This window comes from Camelus bactrianus, chromosome 1, assembly GCF_048773025.1.
Source record: "Camelus bactrianus isolate YW-2024 breed Bactrian camel chromosome 1, ASM4877302v1, whole genome shotgun sequence".
NCBI classification, from domain to species: Eukaryota; Metazoa; Chordata; class Mammalia; order Artiodactyla; family Camelidae; genus Camelus; species Camelus bactrianus.
Window position 1 is genome coordinate 122,924,680 of NC_133539.1, and position 27,688 is coordinate 122,952,367.

Below are 27,688 nucleotides of genomic sequence, written 5' to 3' on the forward strand. Positions count from 1 at the left end.
ATTAATTTGAATATGAAGCATTGGCTGTGTTGTTGTTGTTTTTTTTTTTTTTTTTAATGATAACCTAATTTTTTGATAAGATACTTGTTTCACAAAAATCCTTTTAAATATTAGCCTGATTTACCAAACCAATTTTGGAAATAAAAGAAATTAATAGGCTTCATTCCATAAATGCTAAAGTTGTGATTTTCAGTGAATACTACACAGGTTTTGAAATATAAAAGACTTTTAATGTCTAATAATTCTTTGGCAATGAAATTTTTTTTTTGATCACCAGATTTCAATATTGAAAACTCAGTATACATTCTTTCTTGCATGAGTGGATCAAGAAACTTTGACGGCTAGAGGATCCAAGAAATGTAGGCAGACCAGTAGCCCATGTGGGTATGGAAAAAAATGAATATTTTTATGAACGATTATTCTACAAGTGTGTATCCAAGCCGATCAATTCATAACACTTTCTCTGACGAGAAGTGAATTGCACATTCAAATGAACTGCCATCACAACTGTGGACTTCCTAAATCACAGGACGAATTGAAGAGCGTGGTAAATACTTGTAGTCTAATGGTGTCAGTCGCATGGAAGCTGTGCTGTTGCGTTTTACCGTCAGCTTTCACATTTGTCTTCTTGGAGCCGTGACTTGTTCCTCTGATTAAAGATCGCTTTTCTCCTCCTCAGGCAGCATGTTCACCCTGGTACATGTGCACGTTTCTAGTTTATAAAGTCATTTGAAACATAATCGTACTTTTGAGATCTTACCTGCATGTTTTGTTAAACCTATATTCCTGCTCTTTATTCAGTATCTATAATGGACTCTTATTTCTGCCTTGTTGCTGTCCTAACTGCCCCTGAAAATCTAAACACCGAAACCTAACGTGTTCATTTCCAAAGCAAGCATGAGGATTGCGCTCAGTACTAACTGCATGACTGGATAGTTGGCTTTCATATTTATTTATAATTGATTATGTGTCTCTTTTGGCTTTTAGATGCTACTGAAAAATATCCTCACCTGAAGGTAAAAACTTTTATACTTTTATCTTGAATTTTTTTTTTTAATGAGGGTACTGTGAATTTAGCCTAGGACCTCATGCACTGCTAAGCAGGCACTCTGCCACTGAGCTAGACCCTCCCCCCTTGAATTACTACTACAGATTGTATCAAATGTACATTATTAATCGATTTGTTTCAAAAACCATTCAGCCTGCAGTTGGAGTGAAAGATTCTGTTCCTAAAAAAACAGGAGCAAAGAAGAATTTACAAAGATTCAAATCAGGTAAATTTTGCAATACAAATTTAACTCTGAAATGAAGTACAGTCTTCTTCTTCCTAATTCCTTTTACTTTTTCAAATTTAATTGAAAGATGACATAAGTAAGGCAGATGTTACGATCGGTATCCATGTTTGAAAAATATATATAAGCATAAGAAATAGATTTTTAAAATGTCAGCTTTGACTCGGATGTTTCTATTGATGTTGGGAGACACTAAAGTGCTCAGTTTGGAGTCCCTATACTTCTCAGGGATTCTGAGAGATTGATTATTAGGTACTAAGATTTTTCCAGTTTTAAAATGCTTAATTGAATTCTGACCTTTACGTAGGGTAAAGCTTCACTTGCTAACATGTCAGTCATATTTCACTTTAATGATTTCATCGAGTGCTATCACATTGCTGATATTTATTTATTTCTGTACTTATTTATTAATGGAGGTCCTAGGGATTGAACCCAGAACCTTGTACATGCTAAGCATGTGCTCTACCACTGAGCTATTTCCCTAGCCCAAAGATCTTAAGCCAACTGGATGTTTTGATTAGGAGAGTGTGTGTGTGGTGTCTTTGATTATTAAAAATGATGGAAGTTATTAGTCCTACCTTAGTATTTGGTAGACATGATCTTTTCAAAAATAATCCTAAAAGTTTTGGGGTTTAGGATATTTTTTATACTATGAAAAATTATTGAGAATTCTGAAGAACTTTTAAGTGGGTTGTATCTATTGATGTTTAGTATATTAGAAAATGAAACTGAAAGATTTAAAAATCAAGCACAGAGAAACATTGCATTAGCCATTAGAGCTATAATGTTATCACATGTCATGTATCTGGAGACCTCCACTGCAGACTTAACGGAGAATGAGAATGAAAATAGCGTTCAGTATTATTGTGAAATTAGTTTTGACCTCCTGGACTTCCTAGATGGAGGGAACTTGGGGCTTCAGGGCTTTTCGGGTGGCACGTGAGAACTGCTGTTTTAAACAGGGCTCATGGATGTGAAACCAGTGATATAATCAGAGCTGTAGTAATAAGTCATACAATATTTTTTCTGCTCCTATAGTTTTATCTTTTCTTTCCTTACCTGTAGAATTAATGTCGTATTTACAAAAGATTCTCAGTTATCTCCTATAGTAGTGACTACAAGCTATAAACTCAAAGTTTTTCTAATAAATAATGTTTATACAAAGATACTTTTAAGAGTTTGTCCTCTGCAGCAGAGGAGCAATGAGGATAGACATGTAAAGAAATAGTTTAGAGTTCAGCTGGTGAAGACACACTAGAAAAATCTGTGAAGTACCAAGGTAACTCCAAGGAAAGAGATCCCTGTGTCTCTGCAGAAAGAGAGCTGCAATCAAGGAGGACTTCACAGAGCAGGCTGAGTCTTCAAAGAGGAAAAGGCACTTGTCAGAACAATAGAGGGAAACGTTCAGATAAAGGAAAGATGAAAGCATAAAAAGTAACAGTAATTTGGGAAAGCATGAATAACATTGCTCTTGAAGCTTGGTATGTTGTTAAAAAGGTACTGTTAGGAGGTAGAGAAGGTGACTTTGTATATTTCTACTGTATTTTTAAATTTTGTTTTATTTCTTTGTTTTGTTCATGTCTGGTGAATCAATTTGTGAGTGAAACTTTGAGATATTTGTATGCCTTTAATCTGGTAACATCTAGTATTTCCCAAATAGTTTGTTGAAATTTTAAATAATTAGAAGTATTTCTTAAAGAAGTAAATATCCAGCTAAAGATTAAGCTTAATTTAAACTGTCAGTTGATGAAATGTGTTTTACGTTTTTATAAAGATGATGCCTTTTATCTAGCTGTACTAAGTAGTGAATTTTAACTAAGCATATTCATTTTTCAGCAGACCTAGACTTAGAAAGCACATCTGAGGAAGAGCAAGAAAGACTTGATGGAAGTGAAAATAACCACTCACAGGTATGTAAAAATGTAAATTTAAATTTCTTGTTTAATACTGTTTTTTGTGCTTTGATAACACAGTTCAAAAGAAATTGCCTTTCAAACTATACTTTTAGAGTCAATAAATAATTATTTAATATCTAGTTTTTAATAGCATTTTATCTAGTCACAAAACTTAAAGTATTGTTAGGATCTATAATAATTTATAGTTAAATTTTATCCTTGGAATTGAGGCAAAAAACCTTCCTGAATATTGATTTCCTGTAGTAAAAAAAAATTATAAAAGATAGAGTGGAAAAACAGAAAATCCTCCTTTGTTGTAGAAACGTTTACTTCAAAATCATTTAGAAACACTACTGATAAAGTTAGCCTTTTGACCGAAATCAGTTCTTTCGAGAAGTGTCTGTGTTTTTGCTCTCATAAAAAGATGGATATCGATCACCTCTGTACACTGAGCATATTTGATAACAATGTTGGAGACACTGTGAAATAGCATTATTTATTTGTAGGTCAAAGAGCAGATGAATTCTCTGGATGGCCTCGATGACTTACCTCGGTCCCCGGGGACAGCTTCCAAGGATTGCGAGTCGCTTTCCCCTAATTATAAGAACACCCTGAGGCTAATCGAGCGACTTAGCCCGGAGAGTAAAGGTAGGACCCCCGTGTGACTACACAGCCTTTCTAAGTGTCTCGCGGTAACGTGTGCACACCTAGTGCCGCCCAGGGAGCGCGGCTCCGTTACAGTCCGCTGCGTTTCAGGATCCTGCACTGTGTTAAAGCAGAAGCAGACGTGTTGTGCGCTGCCAGCCAGGGGCTGTGACCGTTCCCTCTCCCTGTGCTTTCTGTTGACTCTGCTGTTCCTACGCCTTCACCCAAGGTCAGGGTATCACTACTTCCCTCCTAGAACGCTGAAATCACCTCAGGACTTTCTTCTGCACCATTCCACCTCCTGGGACCTTGGTCTACACCGCAACCATGATTACTAGACAGTTTTTAAAATTCAGGTCTTTGTTACCTCCTTGCCTAAAATCCAGCTCCTGCCACTCGTAGCTCCATGGTTAAAGGCCACCGTCCTCTGGCTTCGTCTTGTTTCCTTTTATTACCCTTCTTTCCACGTGAATTTTAGAATCAGCTTGTCAATGTGAAAACAAAAAGTCTGCTAGTGTGCTGGAAATGAGATGTAGATTATGTTGAATCTGTAGATTAATTTGGGGAGAATTGACTTCTTAACAAAATGAAATTTTTAATCCCGAACAAAGTTTATTTCTCCATTTATATAGGTCTTCCTTGATTTTCTCAGCAATATTTTAGAGTTTTTAGTGTCTGGGTGTTTCTATCTTTTATGAGTTTACCTGTATTTCTTATTTTTCAGAGAGATTATAAGTAGTATATTTTTATTTATTTATTTTAAAATAATATATTTAAAATTTTAGTTTCTGATGATAGAAATACAGTTGATATCTGTATAGTGACTCTCTGCCCTCCAACCTGGCTGAACCCATTTGTTAGTTCTAGTAGTGTTTTTATGGATTCTCTCCGATTTTCTAAATAACCAGAGGTGGTCCAGCTTTTTCTTCTTTAAACTACTGTGTTACTAAGGATAGTTCACATTTAAGACTTGCAGCCAATAAATACATTCTCTGTCACAGCTAATCAGCTCTGTCACCGTTGCAACAAGAGTAGCCATAGACAATACACAAGTTAATGGACGTGGCTCTATTTCAGTAAATGTTTATTTACCAAAGCAAGCAACCCAGCCCACAGGTTGGAGTTAGCTGACTCGCACCATGTAGTCATATTCCCCGCTGATTAGCAGATAGTTTTACCTCTTCATTTCCCATCCAGATGCCTTTTGGTTCTTTATTTTGCCTGATTGCACTGGCTCCAGTACAGTGCTGATTAGAAGGAGTAAGAGAAGCCACTCCTGTCCGGTTCCTCACCTTCCGGGAAAAGCATTCCGTTTTTCACCGTTGCGTATGGTGCCAGCTGTCGGCTTAGCACGGATCTTTGTCATAGTGAAGACGTTCCCTTGGTTCCCAGTTTGCTGGAAGTTTTTATCAGGAATAGATGTTGAGGTTTGGCAAAAAGAGGTCTGCCTCTTTTTATCCACTGACACGATCATATGGTTTCTTTTTTAGTTTGTTAATATGATGAATAACATTGATTTTTACGTGTTAAAACAGCCCTGCATTCCTGGGATACACCCGACTTGGTCACGATGAATTATCCTGTATTGTTGGATTTAATTCGCTAATGTTTTGTTTAGAAATTTTACCTCCATTTTCACGACATTAGTTTTCTTTCTTGTAATATCTTTGGTTTTGGATTCAGGGTAATGTGAGTTTCATAGAATGAGGACATATTTCTTCCTCTTCATTTTTTGAGGAGAATTTGTGTAGAATTGGTATTAAATTTTCCTAAAATATTTGGAAGAATTCACCAGTGTAACCATTATGACTGGAATTTTCTTTGTCGTAAGGTCTTTAAATAGGACTTTTGTTTTGGTTTTGAAGATGTAGGGCTTTTTAGCTTATTTGTTCTTTCTTAAGTGAACTTTTGTAATTCCTCTCTTTCAAGGAATTTTACCCACTTCATCTGAATTGTCAAATTTATTTGCATAATGTTCATAATATTACTTTGTGATTCTTTTAACATCTGCAGAGCTTAGAAGAATGTCTTCCACGTTATAGATGCTCAATATCCATTTGTTCAATGTATGGATGAATGAATGTGAAAATGCACAGTCCTTTATACACAAAAATTATTCATATATTTTGTTTCTATTTTTGTTTTCTTCCTAATGCAGATTCTGATAGGTTATTGAAAATTCAGGATCCAGTTGATTCATTCCGATCAATAGAACTTAAAGAATCTGACTGCACACAACTTAGAGGAAAACTTAAAGAAATGGAAAAGAAGGTGAACTGGCTACACACAGAGCTGCTGAAAACAAGAGAAGCAAAATCACAGTTAAAACTTCAAAATATGGAGTGGGAACGAGATCTCCGCCATATGAGGTACTGAATTTCTTGATTTTAAAGAAATATTTGAACTCTTTATACTTACTTTAATACTGTAGGTATGTAGGAGAAGTCATAATTGCTAACTTCCCTTTTGGGATTTTACAGGGGAGAAAATTTCATTAATATTGTGGAATGTGAGACTCTTGGAAATAACACAGCAATATATATATATATATATATATATATATATATATATATATATATATATATATATATATATATCTCCTCATTCTATATTTCTTTAAAAAAATTCTTTGATCTTTATCTCTCAAGTGTTCTCCAGAAAGTTTATATTACTTTACATTCTCACTTGCAGAATTATGAAATGACCATTTTTCTCAAGGCAGAAACTTTCAAAAAATTTATGCAGTTTGATTCTTAACCTATGAATGGGTGGACTGAAAAGTAAAGTGGAAAGTGATTACTGGTTAGTTTATTCAGCATCGCTCTCATACAGAGATAAGATTAGTTCAAAGGTCTATGCTGAAAGCGTGGATTACTCTTTATTTTTTAATTACTTACTATGGATCCTGCCTTGTACCATAAGGGATTTAAAAATGATTTACTAAATAAATAATATTCAACAAGGTAAGTTCAAAGTGTTGCAAAAGAAGAAACAAAGTGTAGGGCATCAGGGAGTAGAGTCCCCAGCCTCGCCTTGGATTATGCTAACTAGCGGGTCTGTGTTCTGGAAAAGGCACCTGTGGTTGTTACCTTCCCCTGGAGATCATGTAGGAGTCCCTCTAATACTTCAGGAAGTTGAAATTTTATCTCTCATGAACTTATAAACTTGTTTCTAAATAGCAACTTCTCTTTTAACTAGTAACTAATTTCTCTGTCCCAATGAAGGAGTAACTTATGACTATGTGGGGAAAAGAGGGTAATTTTCAATTCAAACCTTAGTGAATAATTGCAAAATTTCTTTCCTACACTATTGACCAGAGTTACTCTTGATTGAAACTCAGTAGTATTTTTGTCTTTTCATTGCTACTTTTCAAACGTGTGTGTGTGTGTGTGTGTGTGTGTGTGTGTGTGTGTATCTTTATGAAGAGATTGAAGTGAGGAATTTAAAATGTGAGACTTAGAAATGAAAAAAAAATTGAGAACATAGAAATTCCATTAGGGTAATAAATCAGCATGTGAAGAACCAGATCATAAAATGAACTTTTTATTTTCTAACAAAATAAATTTTAAGGTAAGCATATTTCACTGCAGATTCACATTAGAACAAGAAACAAAGAAGAAGAAAAATGCTTATACATTATATGAAAAACCTGAGGATGATTTAAAAAGAAAAGAGAAACAAGACAATGAGCAAGTTTTCCTGAAGCAACAGATTGAAAGCACTGCCCGAGCACTAGAATGCAAACCGAAGGGCGTAAGGAATAAACCAAATCAGGTAAATTAATCTTAACGTGAAAGTTTCATATCTCTAACACTGTTTCATCAATATTATTTATAATATTCTTTTGAATGAATCTATATTTTCATTTAAAACAAATAAAAGTTATCTCATCCTAGATATGAACTATGACATTTAGAGCTTAATTTACTAATTTCTTGGTGTTCTTGGCATCTAACAGATGCTCTGTGTCTTTTCTGAATGAAGGAATGGAAGTTAAATTGAGCTTAATCATTAACATAAGGTTTGACAGTTTTGGTCCGTTCAACAAAATAACAAGTCTAATTCAAATCCATGTGTTAATTTTGGCTTTTTGAAGTTAAAATCCAGGTTAAATCGCCTTGAGACTATGATGGAACTGGTTAAATGCCTTATAAAGAAATTTTCTTTCACTGGGATTTCAAAATTTGTAGATACTGACAGGCATATGCAGAATAGATGAGCCAGATTATACTGTATAGCACAGGGAAATATATGCAAGATCTTGTGGTAGCTCACAACAAAAAACAGTCACAATGAATATATATATGTTCATGTACAACTGAAAACTTGTGCTCTACACTGGAATTTGACACAACATTGTTAAATGACTATAACTCAATTTCAAAAGTGTTAAAAAAGTTTTTCTTTCATGATACTACATCCCTTGTGTTTTTGCTCTGTGATAAATTTAGCTGTCATGTATATTTGAATTTGAGTTATTTATATGCATTAAAGGTCCCTGTGCTTAAAAAGGCTACTTCTTTTTAACAGGTTTAAAAAAATTTTTAAAGATTCCCCTCCTAAGCTTTTTTTGACTTTTTTTCATGGTATAAAACCCAAAACCTAATGTAATATGTCTCCAGGTTTTAGAAGAGCGAAATGACGCTGAGAGACAACGTTCTCGAGTGCAGAATGCCAGAGTAATACAAGATGACATCCTGGCCCATCATCTTTCCCAACAAAAGGAGGCAGAAAAGGCTAATAAGGAAATGAATGCTGAGGTATTTTCTTTAGTCATCTTCAAACGTGTGTGTATGAATTTGTATACTTACATAGTTTAAAAACCAATACTGTAGGTACAGAAAGTATAGAGGGTTTTAAAAGCCTATATATGTAAATATATTTTCTGGAGGTTTCATTTCCGGTCCATTGGATAAAGCAATATTTTGAATTCAAGTCCACTTGCCGGCAACAGTGACGTAGTGACATTCACAATGGCCTCATCCAAGGAGAGGCTGTTAATATTGCCCATAGGAATCGATGAACTTTCCATTATCTCAAAACTGTTGCTCCTAACGGCAGGCATTCTAGTTTCTGGCAGTGATCTCACTCCTTTGATAGACGAATGGAGAGGTAACTTTATCATTTCCACTGATGGTAAGGAGGGAAAAGCGCAGCCAGTTCAGAAACCGTAGTTTGGGTGTCATTCTCCTACGTGTGATGAAAAGGAACGCTCTGCTCCATGTGGTATCCGATTTCAGTACAAGGAGATTTCGAATATAGTGATAGATATGCCGTACTCTGTACTGAGTGATAATTTATTGATCAGTATTTTATTTTTAATAAAGCGGTTCACTGTATTTCCCTGCTATTTCACATCCATTACTGTTATAAACACCATGAAGAAGAAATCAAAATTATTGCAGAAGCAAATAGTCTCCTGATTTTCTACGAAGAGCTCTGTAAATTTGACCTTGTTGACCTTTAGTGTGTTCACCATTAGGGAAGTAGAAGGCTTCTGTTGTGTTTATGTATTTATCCTAGAGAAGTAGCTTTGGTTTGGTGTAAGTGTCAGAGAGTCAGAAGCCCTGGGGGAAACCCTGCAGCTTGCTTGTGTTTTCAACCCTTTATTCCAGAATTGTCACAGCTAAATGAGTTAACTGATGTTTGTAGATGTGCTTAGAACAGTGCTTAGATTTATCATTTATCTGTAGATGTAATTCTTATAACTCGTTCTAAAAATGATAGGAAGGGAGAATATTTATGGAATATTCTCAGGAAAGAAGTTTTTAGGAAATCTAACCTGTCCCAATTTATACAGAGCTAAGGCTCTTACTTTGGGGGTAGCTGTAAAGGTAAGATGTCAGATATGATTTTTAAGTGTAGTCAGATTTATTCATTTTTTTTAAGCCTTTTGGGTTTGTTGTATTTCAGAGAAAGAAAGGCCTTTCCGATTCTGAGCTTCTTAAACATCCTTTTGTGGTTTCTTTTTTACTTTCATGGATTCACTGTCTTTCATTAAATTTTTGAACTTTGGGGATTTCTGGTTGTTTAAAGTTTGAGATTTGTATCCACCTTAAGTTTTTCCAGTTGGATACCCAGTTAGTGCAAACTTTCTGTTGTATAAACTTAGAGATTAGTCTTTCACTTGAAAGGAAACTATGATATGTCAGTTTATTGCGTACAGTTCAAAGAGTAAGAGATGAGGGGTTTCACTTACAGGACACGATGGATTTTAAGCTGTCTGACCCAAAAGATAGCAGCGAGGTGCTTCCTCAGCAACTTCCTGAAGCTGAACGTCAATTCCGTGGCCCAGAAATTGAGCTCCGTCCCAGGAAAGATGCTCTTAGACCAACGACGTTGTTATTAGAATGCGTGCATAGAGACCGAGGCCAAGCCCAGCGTTCAAACAAGGAAACTGAACCCTTGTCTCAGAGCAAACAAGGGGAAGTCAGCAAATACACTGGGAAGCAGGCGTTCTTGAAGGAGACAATATGCAAACTACAGAGTGAAAACACGTTGCTTCGACAGCGACTGGAAGTTGCTCAAAATGAAGGCAGAAGCGAAGAGACAATACTTAATGCCCCACAGCTGTTTCTGGACCACATGGGAAAACTTGAAGCCATGAGCAGACGAGTTCTGATGCTGGAGGAAGGAAACAAAGAGTTAACCGATGAATGCAGATGTTTAAAGCACAGACTGTGTCAGTATGAAACAGACAGAGCAGAAATGGAAGTAAGTACCCAGAAAGGGAACCAATTTTCAGACTTCCTCAAAGAAAATTCAAAGTAGTATCTGATGAAAGCTGAACGTTGAAACTAGTTGAATATGAGAAATGTGCGGTCTATAAATATATACACTGTAAAGCAGCCTAAAGGCATTTCTTGTATCCAGCAAACAAAAATTAGACCTGAGAGGTGCTTTACTTTGAGTAAAGATGCCGTGTCACCTGAAATTCTAAGAGATTATGCTATAAGTTGTTGACAGATACAGGCAGGTCTTAGTAATTTATACTGCCCAAATCATTTTAATCTTTCTGTCACCACATTTTAGTATCATGAAGCAGATAAATGAAATGCTCAGAACTAAAATGAGTATTTTGAAATTAAGATTCAGTTGTGTGAACAAATGAGTAAACAACAACAACAACAAAAGAGAGAGAGAGAGAGAGAGAGAGAGAGAGAGAGAGAAAGAGAGAAGATTCAATTGTGTGGATTACCTTGACAGTTAAATCCAGATTTCCCAGATGAACTGATGTGTAAATGGTGTATCTTGCAGTACTTTTCCTTCAGTACCTTTTCATACATTGTTCGTTGATATAACTTTATTTTTATTCATGTCAATTGGAATTAAATTTAGAAATACTTCCATCTCAAATCATGTATTGTTATGACCTCTCCACTCCTTAAAGACATCTACTTTTCATTCAGTCATAATTTGGGACAAATGTAAATTTTAGCAAAATTGTGTTTGACTTAGTCTCCCCTGTTCTATTTATAATTTACTTTGAACATTTTTTCAAATAATGTGCTCACAGTTCTCATTGCAAGGCTGAGTTACTGTCATTTGGATCTAAGTTTGTCCAGTACAGAGGAACTGGAGCGCTCTGTGATGTTCGAGTTTGGCACTGGGGTCCCATTTTCAGACTGAGGAGGAGCAGCCAGAGTCCTGAGTGGCAGGAAGGGAGTGAGTGGGAGGGGTGGGGGGAGCCGTAGGAGCTGCAGTCCAGGAGGCAGGGGAGGCCAGGTTGTCTCGGGTCCCCAAAGGCCATTGGAATAACCTCGTTTTTATTGTGAGATAGGAGTCTATTGGAAAGCTTTAAACACCAGATTGAATATGTGAAGAACTCTGAACTTAAGCCTCTAATGAGAAAGAGGGAGAATGTTCCACAGTGTGGAATTTACCACCACTCATCCCACCCACACACCCCTTTCTGTTTGAGACTTCACTGGGGAGAAAGCTTGGCCACTTCCTGGGAGGGGCAGGGAATGGCTGGTGGGGCTGCATCCATCGTCTAAGTTAACTTACTGTCGGTAAGGCAGGAGGGTCATGCTTTCTGTGTCTTTAATGGAACTCAGTAAACAGGAATGTGTGCCTATGAGGAAAAGAAGGCGAATTGATGTCTGTGGGGATAGTTCTCAATGTCCATTTGTTGGAGTTATATATTATTAATGTAACTTAATGATAAGGTGACTTAAAATTCAGTAACAGAGTTATCTCTTTAGGCACATATCAGACAGCTTGAACAAGAACTGACTGACACCCAAAAGAGAGTGTCCATGTTGGAAGCGTCCCTGGAGGTGACAGCACATCATAAGACTAATTCAGAAAACAAGAGACGGGATGGAGAGAGGAAGTCACATCAAACTGCGAATCCAGTACGTATGAAATTCAGCACGTCGGCCGTGAGTGTGCAGCACAGAGTGTTGCAGGACACTAGCTTTTCAGGGACAGCTTTCTTTTGCATCTTCATTATAATTACACTTTTATTATCTTTATAATGCACTTGTTTCTTAAACTTTGACTTTCATTCTGCCATTCTTTATTTTTTTCTTATAATATTTACCCTTAGAGAAGTTGAGATTTATACCTCTTTCCTCACAGAAGTGAACTTTTTTTCCCTATTAAACAGTATTTTTTAGTGATCTCTCACCACAATGAGGCAAGCTAGATCAAATCAGAGGATAATGTTTCATGGAATGTTCCAGAAAATTGTCATGTCTCATCTTCACTTTTGTGAATGGATATCGAATCTGTGTGTATTTATTTCATGGATTTCAGAATGCCTTGTGCAGAAAGGTCATTATACAAACCAGTTGAAGTTAGGCATTGCCTTCATTTTCTCTTCATTTTAGACATGTTGTCAATGCACGGAGAAATTCAGATCACATCTGCACACCCAAAATAGAGAATTAAGAAAATTGTCTAGATCCTGCCTTTGGATTTTTTTTTTTAAACTTTGTTCAAATATAATTCACATATTATAAGGGGATTGCATAACTCAAGTGGTAGAGTGCATGCTTAGCATACACAAGGTCCTGGGTTCGATCCCCTGTACCTCCTCTAAAAATAAATAAGTAAAACTTAATTACTTCCCTCCACCAAAAAAGAAAAAAATTCATGTATCATATAATTCGCCCATTTAGGATGCATAGTTAGTATCTCCTAGTATATTCAGAGATGTGCAGCTGTCACCACAATCAATTTTAGAACATTCCCATCACCCCAAAAAGAAAGCCTGCATCCCTTGGCCATCACCCCCAGCAATGCAGCCCCCCATCCCCTGGCAACCTCCAGTCTGATTTCTGTCTCTATAGATGTGCCTGCTCTGGGTGTTTCCCAGGAATGGAATCACATGCTGTGTGGTCCTTCATGATTAGCTTTTTTCATCTGACAAAACGTCTTCGAGGTTCATCCATGTTACAGTGCTTGTCAGTGTTTCTATTTCTGTTTATTGTTGAACAGTACTCGGTTGTGGGGCTAAACCATTTATCCATCCATCAGTTGATGGACCTTTGGGTTGCCTCTGCTTTTTGGCTATTGCTAATAATGCTGCTGTGAAAATTTCTGTCCAAGTTTGGATGTAAACATGTTTCCATTTCTTTGGGGAATATACTTAAGAATGGAAATGCTGTCATATGGGTCTTATGGTAACTCTGATTAACTTTTTGAGGACCTGCCATACTGTTTTCCAGAGTGGCTGCACCATCTAACATTTTTATCCAAATTGTATAATTCTCCCAATTTCTATGCATTCCTGTCCCTTCTGGCCACCAGCTCTCCTGGTATGTGTGAACTGGCATCTCATTGTGGCTTTGATTTGCATTTTCCTGATGACTAAGAATGTTGGGGATCTTTTCATGTGCTTATCCATTTGTGTATCTTTTTGAAGACCTGTCTGTTTAGGTTTTTGCCCATTTTCAAATTGGGTTGTCTTTTTATGATTGAATTGTCAGAGTTGTTTTTGTATCCTGGGTGCAAGTCTTTGATCAGATGTAAGATTTTCAAGTATTTCCTCCTATTCAGGAGCTTGCCTTCTTACCTTCTTTGTGGTGTCTTTTGAAGAGTAGAAGTTTTTAATATTGATGAAGTTCAGTTAATCTATTTCTGTCTTTTCCTTTCCTAAGAAACAAGTGCCAGACCCAGTCATGAAGACACACCCATGTGTTTTCTTCTAAGAATTGTGTAGTTTTAGTTTTTTCATTTTCAGTTAATTTTTTATATATTGTATGAGGTAGAGGTCGAATTTTGTTCTTTTGCATGTGGGTATCCAGTTGTCCCAGTACCATTTGTTAAAAAGACTATTATTGTCTCATTCAGTTATTTGACACTCGTATTGAAAATCAATTGACCGTAAATGTGAGGGTTTCTTTTAGATTCTCAGTGGTGATGCATTGATCTATGTCTGTCCTATGCCAGTACCAACGCAGATGTTATGAGAACCCTTTCCGAGTCTTCTTGCATATTTCCAGTTGTTTTACATAATAATAAAAAGTCAGTGTCACGGAATGTCTGTAACTCTACTTCTGTGGAGATTTGCTGCTTAGTGAAGGGGCCTGTGGCCAGCTTATGCCTTGCTGACTCTGTGACATGACAGAAAGTAGGCTTGCAAAGGTAAAGTCCATCCCTTCCCCCCCATTCAGACCTTTAGTTTCTCACCCAGTGCCTCCCACTTCACTCCAGTTTCCATCAAATCATGGTCACGGGATCTGCTGACTCAGTCTGCAATATACTTCATTATGTTGCATTCATTATAATTCATAGACTCATCCATAGATTTCAGTATCTAGAGGCAAAAGGTTAAGCCTGGAAAAGATTAAAGCAACCTTCCTCTTTGGAAACCTCTCTAATCCATCATCTTGCCGTTCACGATGAAGTCCTCTTTTGGCTTGGTTCTTGTGTGTAACACTGGTGCCGATCTTGTTCTTGGTGTACATCCTGCATCCTCAGCTCCCTGTGTCTACCTCCTTTTACTTAAAAGGAGAGGCGCCTAGCTGTATTCTACAGCTTAATGCATAATTAATGAAATAAATATTTCATCCCATCCAAGGAAAATTTTCCAAGAGTACAGCTGTTAAAAATTAGATAATATTCAATCAGTTTATCAGAAACAGATAACAGATTAGTAATTTGAATTTCAAAAGTTCAAAGCCAATCTCTGATATGGAGAAGCATTGTGCTACAACATGAAGCTGAGACAATCTTACCTTCCCTTACCAACAAGCTTTTAAGTAAGGTAAAGGAAAAATTGTATTTAATTTAAATACTGTGAAAGGACATTACATTTATGGTTCCATAATATTTTATTTTGTCTCTGAGGAAAGGAAAATGAAGAGTGAGTGCTAGATTAATACGTTCTCAAAGCTGCATGTCTCTTAGAATTTCAGTTAATTGAAATGAGGTAAAAAGGCTGATTTTGGTAAACTGACTCTTTCTATTTGTTTTTCAATTATTAGACTTCAAATCCTGTGTCTTCTTGCTCACCAGTCTTCCTTAACCTCAAAGTTGAGGGGAAACTGTGAAATACATGCCTGTTTGTAAGGAGCTGTAATGGGATGGAGCTCTAAAGTATCTTCCCTCTCGCTAGTTCTGAGGTCTTTCTTTCAGTTATCTGCTGCTTCTCATCAGCACTTTGTCATTAATAAGTTAATCTCAACGTTTGTTACATTCCAGTGTATAGGAGACCAATTTCTACTATATTCAAGTTACATTTCTTACTGTCTTTTTTCATCCACTTTTCTGCTTATCTGTTTTTGCCTAACAAACTCCCCAAAGTTCAGTGGCTTAAATAAGCATTTATTTTGTTCACAACCTGCACTTAGGAAAAGTGTGGCCAAGACAGCTGGCCTGTATTCCTCTCAGCTTCAGGTGGGGCAGCTCGAAGGCGGGGGGCTGGAATCACGTGAAGGTTCACCCATTGATGTCTGATGGTTGATGTGGGTGGTGGGCTGTGGCTTAGGTGGGGCGGGAAGGTGGACCCCCTCCCCTGGAACATATAAGCTGTCTCTTGTGGCCTGAGGTTGCCCACCTGAGACTGGGATCCAGGGTTAAGAGCGAGGCAGAAGCTGAATTGCCTTTTCAAACCGAGCCCTGCAGTTCACTCGTGTGACTTTCACTGTTTTCTGTTCATTAGGAGCAAGTCACTTAAGGTTGGCCCATATTCTACCTTTTTTATGGAATTTAATTTTGAAAATTTATGGAGACACTCAAAAACCAGCATAATCTACTCACTAGCCACAACGTTTTCTTACTGCTTCCACACGAGAAATCCACTTATCCCCACTCAGTCCCCAAACAGGTCTCGGTCGCTGTGGTGTTAGGCTCAGGCTCCAGTGCAGGGCCTTACTTTCCCATCTTCCCCAGGTCCAGGTGGGGCTCAGGTTCCTGGGCGTGGTGGTTCTGGAGTACAGCCCTTGGGAACACTCCCCTCAGTGCTGAGGCTTGAGGATAAGGAGACACGGGTTATTTGCCGCCACACACCCGACATTCTTTTGAACTGCTAAGGACTCCCTCACTCACAGCTGGAAGGTGGGAGGCACACTGGCTCGTAGCAGTTCTGAAGTGCAGCCCGATGCTGCCGGCTCTTTGATTAGGACTTAGTCATAACCCTGGGAGGGGTTCTCCTTCGCCGCCCTCTCTGAGCTCTTGGTTCTGTCCCTTTCATGAGCAGTGACCTGTGTTTGCAGCTGAGTGGTTCTCTGAAGCCAGCTTCCTCCTCGTAGACCTTCTAAGGAAAACCCAAAGGCCTCTTCCCATTTTGCACTGTCTTGTCTCTTTCAGTCCAAGCTAGCAAGCAGTAGTTTTGCTACCACAGTTCTCTTTAAAACTTTGAGTTTCCTGTGAATTTTATTGGGGTTCCTGCCATTGGAAAAGCTATTCTCATGTCTTTTTGAGATAAACTCTTCACCTTGGGCTTCCTGTGAAGCTGTTGTGGGACCGTGCCTTTGAAATTCTTATGCTTTTAAGATCTTTAAAGGAATCTGAGGCAGCACGTTAAACCTTTCCAAGGTCTTAACAAAGTCTTGGCTTCATCTTTAGACTGTTTTCCTGGCAGCACCCTAGATTTGATCTTCGCCCGGAAGCCATTTCTCTGCTTACCCATTATGTGACAATTGGGCATGTGGAGATGCTTTAAATGGGATAGAGATATTTGAACCCAGTGAGTCCTGGTTCCTTTCTATTTAATAATCTTTTTGCTTGTTTTAGCTTATCCCTCTCATCAATTTTACTTTCAGCTGTTCGGTAGCAAGAGTCCCGTTCCGTCCGGTTTCAGTGTCATTTTCTTCCCTGGCCTAGAATCCTTCACTCTCAGCCCTTCAAGGGCCCTCAGGCTTCCACTAACAGTCTCGTGGACACTTTGGGCTTTCACTCTTACTCTTCTCTACATCTGTTCAGGTTTCACCTACCTCCAGGTGCAAAGGCATCCCCACAGTTTGGGTTCTTTTCTAATGGTTGTGCCCCATTTTTATTATCAATATGTGTGCCAGTGATTTATTGCTAATAATTTATATAATAAACTGCCTCAAAACCTGGTGACTCCAAACAGCATTTGCTTGGTTCCCAAATCTGTGTTTAGACAAGGCTCAGTGGAGCCAGCTCATTTCTTCTCCACTTGGCATGAAGCGGGCACTAGAATAATCTAAAGGCTTGTTCATGCACATGTCTGGAAGTTGGAGCTGGCTTTGGTTGAGGACATTCCCTGGGGTCATCAGCTGGGACAGCTGTGTGTACAAAGACTCAGTAGGTGGCCTGGGCTTCACAACGTGGTGGCTGGGTTCTAAGGGTGAGCATCCCTATGGAGTGAAAGTCAGAGGCCATTTAGCCTTAGAAACCACACAGCGGTGCCCCTGCATTCTGTCCCCTGGAAACCAGTTAACTGAGGCCAGTACATACTTCAGGGGAGGGAATTTCGCAGGGGAAGTGCCAAGGAATTTGTAGAGATGTTTTACAACCACCACCTCCGCCTGCCTTGTGTCAGCAAATAATCCTTCTATCTGAAGGAAAGCAGTTCTTCCCAAGTCAGTGTCACTGAAATTCCAGCAAGTTTTTTTGTTTGTTTTTGTTAAGTATGTTCTCTTGTTTTGTGGAGAGCCACAAAGGATTACAAGAATTAAGGCTTTTTTGTGTGTTTAGAAAAATGTATCGGTCATCTTACTAAACCACTACACTAGGAGATGGATTTCTCCTTAACTCTGTGAATCATTCATTGCTCCTTGGCATGCAATTCAAACTAGCATAAAATATTTGTAGTTCAGAGAAAGGCTTATGGCCTTAGAATCCATATTTGTAAGATGTATTAATTGCAGTCTTTTTTTTCAAAGTCTTGTTTTGGGAGGCATTTATTAATTCAGCCCTAAGTAACTCAATATGATCTCCCTAAACTTTAAAAATCATGAAGAGTTGAGACTTGGGGAAGGAAGGGCTAAGAGACTTTCTACTAAGAGGTGACTTGTAGTCATTTTATGTAGGAAAGACATGAAACAACTACCGAAAATAAGATTGTAAAATCAAGTACAAATGTATAACAAAGATGATGAAAATAAACAGTATATTTTTGTGACTCTTGGTGGTTTGAACTTTTTTTCTTGATTTTCTGAGTAATTTGAGTTTCTCCATTCCACAAGGTAGATATGCCACTTTATTGTAACTGAATTTATTTCAACCTTTGATGCTGGGTTAGAGTTAGGCTGTTCTCAGTCTGCTAACCTCATTACCAAACAATTTTATCTTTTTCATGCAGAATGCTGATCTGCCAGCAAAAGAGGAGTCTACATCTTCAGTAGTTCTCCATCTGAGTGCAGAAACTCAGCTGCTTCTAAAGGAGTTGTTACCTGTGAAAGAGATGCAAAGGAAATGTGAAGCACTAGAGGAGGAGAAGAAGAAGTTGGAGGAAGAAGCAGTAAATCTGAGGCGTCACCTCGAAATGAACCCAGTGGAACGCAGCCAAGTGGAGCATTACAAGCGGGAGCCTGGAGAGCAAGCAAGACGGGATGCAGTAGAAGCACTGAAAGAACTCAGGCAGGCTTTGCAGCACAGACAGGAAACTGAAGAGAAAGCAAGACATGATGTAGTAGAGAAACTAAAAGAAATCAGCCAGTTTTTACAGGTGAGACACTGATTTGTAACGTGCTCTAACTCACTTTGCTGAGAATGATAGTTCTGATGTGTACATTTTATGTGTTTCCTCTACTTCCCATATAGCAGTTGGTTTTGTAGATTTCTGGAAGGAAGGCCGCATTTGTTACTCCCTTGAAATAATTCAGTTTCCATCATCACTATCACTAAATGGATCTTTCAGAACAATTCTCACTAGAGAATCATTTTTAAGACCAATTGGTGTAAGTGAAGACTACTAGGAGGAGAAGAATATATTGTGATGTAAATACTGTGCCACACTCGGGGATTGCTCTTAAGTTGTATTGTTCAACTTTTAAAATTTTAAATTGATCCTTTTATTCTTTGAACTATCACATTACATGAGTACTAATATAAGAGTGATTCAACTTTAATTTTGTAATTCAGATTTAATTCACTTGACATTGATGATAAGTAGTTTAACATTCAGCTTTTTTCTCACACTTAAAATTGCTCTCTGAGTCATTGACTCAAAACTAAAGGGAACAAATAGACTGTAATTACTCAGGTTATAATTATTTTTAAAGTTGTATCCTTTTAATTTGCTTTAGGCACAAGCAGGATTTCAAGAAAACGTGTTGAAAGAGTATAAGCGTGCTTCAGTTAGTCAAACGGAACCCAGAGTTAAAGATCTGGAGCCTGAACTTAAAAGTGATTGTAATGAAAACAGATTGGAAAAATACAAACAACTCTACCTGCAAGAGCTAGAAAATAGAAAGTCTTTGGCAAGTGAACTTACCTCGTAAGTCAAAACGTAGAATTATAGAAAATAACTCAGGTCATTAATTTGCCTCTAAGGCATAATTCTTACTGAGCCAGGTTCATGAGGTGAGCAGCAAGTGAAAACTAACTAGATAGTGTAATTTGGGGAAATGATGTTAGCAAATGAACTCCCCTTTAAAATGTCAGTCCAGGGCACTTTGCATCTCCCTGCCTTTTGTTGCTTTTACACGACTTTATTTTTTATATTTGCATATATTTAACCTGATCTAGTCTTTAAGCTAGGGGTTTTGCAAACTTTGCAATTTAGACAGCCATATTATTACAAATTTCTAGCTGGAATTCCCATAAATAGAAATGTTAATGAGTTTAAAATTGACTGTGTTTTGGAAGAGCACAATGTAAACCCAAGGGGCCCCATGCTGGTGTTTGGTGAATTTACTTTGTTGATTGTGATATTTGGTGTCACCGCTCGTGGGCACCCTGAGACGAAGTACTGTACCCTTCTAAGTTTGTCTCCGCTACATAAAGGCATGCTTGGGGAATAGGGGGAACTTCACATAGGGGTGAAGGGCAGCATAGTGGTTCACAAAGTGGCTAAGAAGAATGTGGTGGCCTGCCCGAGGGGGTGTGTGGGAGACAGAAAGGGCGGGTCCCACCTCCGGTGCCTGAGTAGCAGTGTTACAAGCTACAGGTCTCCCCGCTATCCAAAAGTAGAGCTTTCCTATGAAAGTTGTCGATGTAAAGCAAAGAGGCAGTTACCTTAGGACACATCTTGCTGGTGGATGCATGAAATAAATATGCATAAAGCACAGGCGCTCACGGACACAGTCCTAAGCCGTGGCGGCGTGATGCCGGGACACTGAGTGTGGTTCTGCGGAAGGAGCTCGGTGGGGCCCCTCTCGCTGCTCGGGGCGCTCGTTGCCCCTCTGATGGCTCGGGCTAAATCAAACACCCAGCGCTATTCTGGCTTTTTGCTTTTTTCCCATAAAAGTGAAAATCCGCTTGAGAGTTTGTTTGATTATGGAAAACAGGTGCTGATGTAGGCCTCTGGTAAAAGCGAAGTAACAAAGTGAGCTTTGGGAAATTGGGGGACACTTGAAATTGCCCCTGGCGCTGTCGGAGTTCTTTCCCACCATTGACTGTGCCGCCTGGTGCCCCCCAGAGTTGGTGGCTCTAAACTGTTGCTCAGTGCCGCGTGCTTCCTTTCTCCCAGGTAATGAGTGAAATGTGTATATAAGGGGGGTGAAAGCAAATGCTTGAAAATGGCTTTGAGGAATGGTTTATCTTTTATTTCTAAACTGGTTTACTGAGGGTGAGTATGTCTAGATGCAGCCGGTGCAGAAGGCAGTGGGGGTCCTCTGTGGGGGCGTCTCCATCTCTGACTCTCCCCACTTTGAAGTACTTGTTTGTTAAGCGCCCCCCCAGGCACGTACGTCCTTCTTTAGGACAGTTTTAAACTGTAATTGTTTACAGTAGGTGTTCGCTGACGTATTTTTGGTGTTAAAACGCAGTTTAATGGGACAATATGTTTACTATTATAGCAAATGTAAAAATACACATCACTTAGGAAGAAAATGAAATGAATGAAATCTGTGTTTTGCGATCCTCGCAGGGTTAATGAGAGGCTGGCCGAGGTGAGCACTAAGCTTCTGCTGGAGAGACAGCACAAGAGCTCTTTCCCTGGCTTTGTTCCTGCAAGGCCTGTTGGCGCACCGCCTTCTGCTGCTGGTACTAGCGTGGAGGCCAAAAGGAGTCCTACTCGAAGAAGGCGCTTCAGGACTTTTTCCTACCCTTCAACTAACTTGAGCGTTCCCTTGTTCCGGGTTAGTTATATTATCTTTTTTTCCTTGGGTTTCAGGTTTCTGATACAATTCTTGTTTTTAATTTGATGAAATTCTGAGTTGTTTCTTTGACTTATGCACACTAAGTAGAAGCCATAGTTAATTGTGCTAATAAAGAAAGGAGACAAATTTTATAATTTTTTAAAGTCCCTGGACTTGTAGTTTTCAAGAGATACCTGTCATTAACTTTATTCAATAGATGCAACTAAACTGACAAATGTTAAATTTCTTAAAAAGCTCCATTTTAAATTCTATTTTACAAGTTAAGTATTAGTGCCAAATAACTCGAGATCCACTTTCCATTGATTGCCTTAGTTTCTGATTGATTTCGTTTTGGCATTGGTTGATAGTAATTTTCAAGTTTTGCTGCAGCCCGGTTTTTCTACCCCTAAGCATAAGTAAATGATTGGCATTGAGCTACTTAACCACATGCGGATGCTTTTTATGTAAAGGAATCCAAGATAAATTCTTTTTATGAATTCAATAAACTTGTAACACTAAAAATATTAAGTTCCGTTTTTAAGTTTAAAATTTTTATCATTTTCTTCTGTAAGAGTACATCCTTAATTGCTATTTTACTTGTAGCATTGTTATTTTAATTGTTATAAAATGTCTTACTGAGCAGTTGTAGAACATTTCTAAATATGTAGTCAAGGAAAGCAAATACTTCAATTTTTAACAAGAAGTTCACTTATGTCTCTGTCTTGCCCTCACCTGCAGGAATGCCGAGGTGGCAACGATAGGGAGTGTTTAAATTACAACCAGTTTTCATTGTGTATCGTTGTTAAAATAGCCATTTAAAGCGGTACGCGTTGGTTTATGATTTGATGGTGTTTTCATGATCTTCTTGATGCAGAGAAGGGTAACACGGGCCCTTGTTATGTGAGGTCTCAACCCATTTCTTCTCACTTGGCTTCGTGTCATAATAAATCAAAGAAGAAAAAAGCTCAGGTTTCGTAGACAGTGTTGTGGGTAAATTGAGTCTAAGTGCTTCAGAGTCATGAAACCGGACTGCGTGGTGTTAAAAAAAAAAAAAAAGCCTGGCTAACACTTCTGCCAGTGGCTAAGCATGATGCAAACTCGAAATGTTTTCATTAGTTGTCACCAAAAAATCGACAGTGTGTCACTTTGCAGGATGATGGTGGAAGAGTGTGAGTGCAAAAGCAATGCAAGAGAAAGCTCCTGAGGACAGTTTTCTCCTTTAATGTTTTTGGGGAAAGAGGTGTCTATGTTTTAGTACTTCTAGATACACTGGAAAATGATTTATTTTAACCTCAGTGTTGTAGTTCCGAGGTACACGTAGTTCTGTGGGGCCGTGGGGCCGAATCATGCTAGGTTTAGCAGGGAGGTTAACAAGCCCCGTTCTGTCCGGGTGCAGAGACACGTCTCCCTCAGCACTGCCGGGCGCCTCAGAGGAGTTACTGTACAGTTACTGCTTACAGATTTCTTAGTCAGACTTAGAGAAAGAAGGTGACTTGTGGAATTGCTAGGGATGCAATTATTTCTGCTGGGAAAACATAAAGTAATGCTATGAGAGGTGTGAACATACTGTTTAAAATGACAGGAAGGGATGGGTTTTTCCATGGGGCTTAACAAAACAACAGACTTCCACAGCTTTTCAGCTATGGTTCTAGAAAGCAAAATGTTAAAAATGGCATTGCGGTTGAATTTAACATTCTCCTTTATGTGCAAGGTTTTAACATTTTGGACTGTTCCTACTGTGAAGTTCCAGCTTACTCAGCATTTTTTTCTAACTTGACAGAAGTGTTGCTCTAAGTCTGTGAGTTCAGTCGTGCTGGTTGTCGAAGCAAGTTTTTTCCAGTGTGTAACACTTGGGTTTATTGCCTGTCTTACCACTGAATGAAGTATAGCCTTGTCACGTGACTTCGTTGTAGCAGTGACAGATGGACCCCGTATCTGTTTGCTGATTTTTACCCTCAGATTTCACATTCTAGTTTATTTCTGGGGTGTTTTGTCCTACATGTCAGAAGCAATTTTACAATTTTACTCAATTGTGTTATTTAATATATTACTATAAAATACAAAAAGTTAAAATTATCCTGAGAAGATACATCACTGTTAGATTTTCTTGCACATAGTATTTTTTTCTGAGAACTGAAAACTTAAAAATGGATTCCAGACAGTATTATAACAGACAAAATTTCTCTGTTTTAAAGATTATTTTGTGTTCAAGAGTGTTTTAGTATTGGTATGCCTAACGTGAAGCATGGCCACAATAGTTAATAAATGTCCTTCAGATCTATTTTAAATAGGAAGACTAAATGTTACACTCATTGATTTTGGACTTTTGGTGTATTACTGACACTTTCAAACATTTTCTAATGATTTATTTAAGTAACTTAAATTTCTCAAATGTCCATTCCATTTAGCAGCCCTTTTTCTAAATGGGATTATAGCAGTGCACCAGAGCTAAAACGACTAACATTCCTAAGACTTTAACTTTTGACATGACACAGCACTGCGTCTCAGCCGAATCTGGTCACGTTTCTTTTAAAATTAGGCTTCCAAGGCAGGGCACATCCACTCTGAATTTTAATTCTAATCAAACTATCACAGTAGTTAAGCTCACTTCTCATAAGGCAGAGGCAGAGTTCAGTAACCTTGTTTCTGCTATCAGCTCTCTGCCCTGTGGACTCCCTCCTGCCCTCATTTCATTTTGTCTGAATGGACAAATGAGGAAGCGTGCTATCTTTTGAAATACAATCACTCAACTTCTTCCAGTTCTTTTTCTTTCATTCACTTTTTTCTCTGTACTTAATTTTTTAGCTCTTTGATCAACAAATACTTTCCCATTTCCTTTCTCTGCAGCAAAATACATGCATTTAATAGTTACAAACTGACAAGTGTCATTTCCTTCATACATTAACCTATTTACAACAGGATAATGAATCAAAGCAGTTAAATGACTTGATTTTATTTCATTTCTGGAATTGTACTTATGTTTATAACATTTAAATTAAGAATGGTACCAAATTTTAACTGAAAAGTATCAATAATCTGAGAACATATTCACTTTGGAAATGAACGTGTGTGTATACGTGTGTGGCAAGTGTGTTTTTATCAAATTGATCTCGGAAAGAGAGGGCAGCATTATCTTTCAGCCTGTGACCTCAGTTTTGACCTCAATCCTGCCGTGTCCCCAGTGGGACCTTCCATTTCTATGGGACATAGTCTGCAATCTGCCAGTTAGGAGAGAATGCTCCTAATTAAAAACCATTAGAATTAAAACTTGCTGATACATTGTCTTCCTGTGTATAATTTTCTCACCTTTCTGTGTTTTTGTTAAATGGAAAAGTTTAAGTAAATCTGCAGGTGCCTTCTCCTTATTAATGTTGGACTTCAGACCACTTCCACCATCTGGACATGGGGGTCCTCACCTAGAAATAAACATAAAGGTCTCAGAAGTACCTATTTAGGAAAATAGCTTTGCAGAGGAAAAGATAGTAATCTTACATTCAGCTCATGTGAAAGTGTGATCTACATTTTGCATAGTGCTTATTAACGGTTATATGAATTTATTTCAGTAAAGTCTTCTCCCTTCATCTGTTAGGCATTTTTCACTTCACAGGACCCACCTGGCACTGTTGCCACTTTGTTGATGGCAGAAGGCCTCTGTAGAATGCTCTTGTCAGACAGTGTTATGGAAAATATTCTCTGAAAATACTGGCAAATGGTAGCCCCAAATTTTGTGTTTGCACCTAACATTTACAAAGACCTCGGCTCTCGTGTCGCTGTTACCACCGCAGTGTTTATTATGTCTGGTGGACTAGTTTAGACCCTGTTTAGTGAGCGGGTGTCTTTTATAAGAAAGGTTTTTAAAAAAACACTCTAGATGGGGACATTTGTAGTTTGAAAGTCCCCACACATTTCATAATTAAATACGTAACTAATTAAGTCATGTTTCAAAAAGTTGGCCCTAATTTCTAGAATGGAAACAGTTACATTTAAAGAATTACGTATTGTTTTCCTTATTTCTAACTCTAGGAAGTTGTGAATCAGAAACCAACTTTTGAAACTGTCGCTACCCTCTCCTTTTCTTTTCTTCAAGCAGATTTTCTGGTATGAATATTTTAGTCATAGACAGAGAGCAAAATACATTTGCTTAACTTGTTTGCCAGTAGAATTTTCACTTGACATTATAACAGAACACTTCTTCATTTTATGCATCTACGATTGTGTGGTAAAAACATTAGCAAGAACAGACCTTAAAATTAAAAGTGCAGGAATGGAAAGCTCATTTTAAGGAAAAATCCATTAACGTTAAAAAAACTAAACTTTTATAAAGGGCAGTTTTTCTGAGAACTGCAGAGTAATGCATTCAGTGTAGAACATGACTTGAATTGTTTAAACTCTTTGTGCTAATGAGATCGGGCATCGCCCTCTGAGATTTTGTGTATCTGACAGGGCAGTGTTTATTGTACTTTCCATAAGGGGAATCTAAATAGCCTTACATATATATGTTCTCTATTATCTAAAATCAAAGTAAGTAGGAATTTATTTGATTTTATTTCTGTGATTATTTTTTCTATTTAAGCAATCCTCAAGTTAGGTCAAGTCCCTAAATGTATTTATTTAAAGGTCACATCTCATAAGCTAGCTGTCATTCCTTTGATAGTGTTTCTTGTTTAACTTACACATTAAAAATAATATTTGACTTATTTCAGATGCGGAAGTAGTTGGAGAATAATACAGATAGAGAATTAAAAGAAGGTATGTTGCCAACATTTCTGAATTAAATTTAGACTTTGGTTTCCAAAATACACTGTAAACAGTAAATGGCACCTCTTTCTATTGTTTGAATAACAGATACTATGTTAAATTTTTTTTTTACACATATCTAATGGGAAATGTGAAAGCATAATTTCATTCATAATGATAAGTGTACTTATTCCTCATTTATTCATCATGATCCATAGCTTTAAAAAAAATCTCAGGAAGTCTGTGTTCTCTCTCTATTTCTGGCTGTGCCCTTCCTCTCCCGCTGTCCCCGTGGGCCTGTCACCTGCACAAGGACCTGTTCTCAGAAAGCATGGAGGTCATCAGCTTCTCGTGTTTGGTAGTGACTGAGGCCAAAATCCCAGACTCAAGCAATCACAGTTCATGTACCTGTCCCCCGGTGGATGACAATTAATTTCCTGTCATTCACTTTGTCAGGGGTTAACATTTTGCCCTCAGGAAAAATTCCAAATTCCTTAGCTTGGAAGAAAAACACCCACATCGATCTGGCTCTTGCCAAAGGCTTCAGCTGTATCTCTTTACTCCCCTGCCCTGCCCCTTGGCTCCAGCGGCTTGTCAGACTGTGTCCGGCTCAGTGGGCGCCCTTCCTGCCTCCGCTCTTTGTGTTTGCTTCTTGCCTCTCCCTCCCACACTTTCTCCTCCTCCTTTGGGTATCTGCTTACACGTCACAGCCACCAAAGAGGAGACAGAATTGACACAAAGCTGGACGTCCCTTCTGAGTGTTCCAACTGTGCCCTCTTTTATACCTGTCATGGCATTTATGTCTGTGTACCGAAATTGCCTGTTCATCTAGTTTTCCAGTTTATGGTACATGATTTTTCAGGGTGGACTCTGTCATCTTCATCTTGTGATTCCAGTGCTTGTCACAGTGACTTAGTACATGGTTGCCGAGTAAATGAATGAAGAATGAGAAAACCGGGGTCTCTGATCCTTAGCCACAGGAGCAGTTAATTCAACATGCAGCCCTGGGCAAAGTCTAGAATAGTAATCTTGTATTTTGTGTTGTAATCGTATGTAGGTATTTTTCATTCTTCTTAAAACTTAGAAGAGTCTCAGCTTTTTTTAAAAAATAAACTGACATTTAGTTACCTATGAAGTATTTTAAGTAAAGAATCTAATTCTTTCATTTTCTTTCCAGCTACTACTGAACTCGGATCTAAGTCCTAGAGACTCTCTCACAGCCTTGATGGACGAATCAAGTCTAAGTCCAGATCTGGTTTCGAAAGCACGTGAAGAATATGTGGAGATTTTGAAGAATAATTATATGATGTGCAAGATAAATAGTAAACATTTACCTGCTGGGCTGTTTGCTTAACATTTTATTTACTTTCCATTATGTAAGATACTGACCCTGTTTATTAAGGGAAAATACTCTTGCATTCTATGGGCATGATTAAAATTGATGTAGTATTTGAAATCA

At 38.1% G+C, this 27,688-nt stretch overlaps 1 protein-coding gene across 3 annotated transcripts; it reads left to right on the forward strand.

Moving 5' to 3' along the window:
• Nucleotides 1-346: 346 nt before the first annotated feature.
• LOC141573301 (ankyrin repeat domain-containing protein 26-like) lies at nucleotides 347-27,688 on the forward strand. 3 transcript variants are annotated; one of them, XM_074372537.1, is made up of 16 exons: nucleotides 347-547; nucleotides 988-1,016; nucleotides 1,202-1,274; nucleotides 3,129-3,202; nucleotides 3,694-3,835; nucleotides 5,030-5,230; nucleotides 5,991-6,201; nucleotides 7,423-7,606; nucleotides 8,455-8,592; nucleotides 10,034-10,546; nucleotides 12,037-12,189; nucleotides 18,552-18,917; nucleotides 19,498-19,688; nucleotides 21,282-21,492; nucleotides 26,196-26,241; nucleotides 27,407-27,688. In XM_074372537.1, the coding sequence occupies exons 5-15, from the start codon at nucleotides 3,706-3,708 to the stop codon at nucleotides 26,205-26,207; spliced, it is 2,310 nt and encodes a 769-aa protein (XP_074228638.1). In that variant the 5' UTR covers nucleotides 347-547; nucleotides 988-1,016; nucleotides 1,202-1,274; nucleotides 3,129-3,202; nucleotides 3,694-3,705; the 3' UTR covers nucleotides 26,208-26,241; nucleotides 27,407-27,688. The 3 variants fall into 3 exon arrangements, with proteins under 3 accessions (XP_074228638.1, XP_074228646.1, XP_074228655.1); XM_074372545.1 differs by having other exon boundaries at nucleotides 3,132-3,202; XM_074372554.1 differs by lacking the exon at nucleotides 5,030-5,230.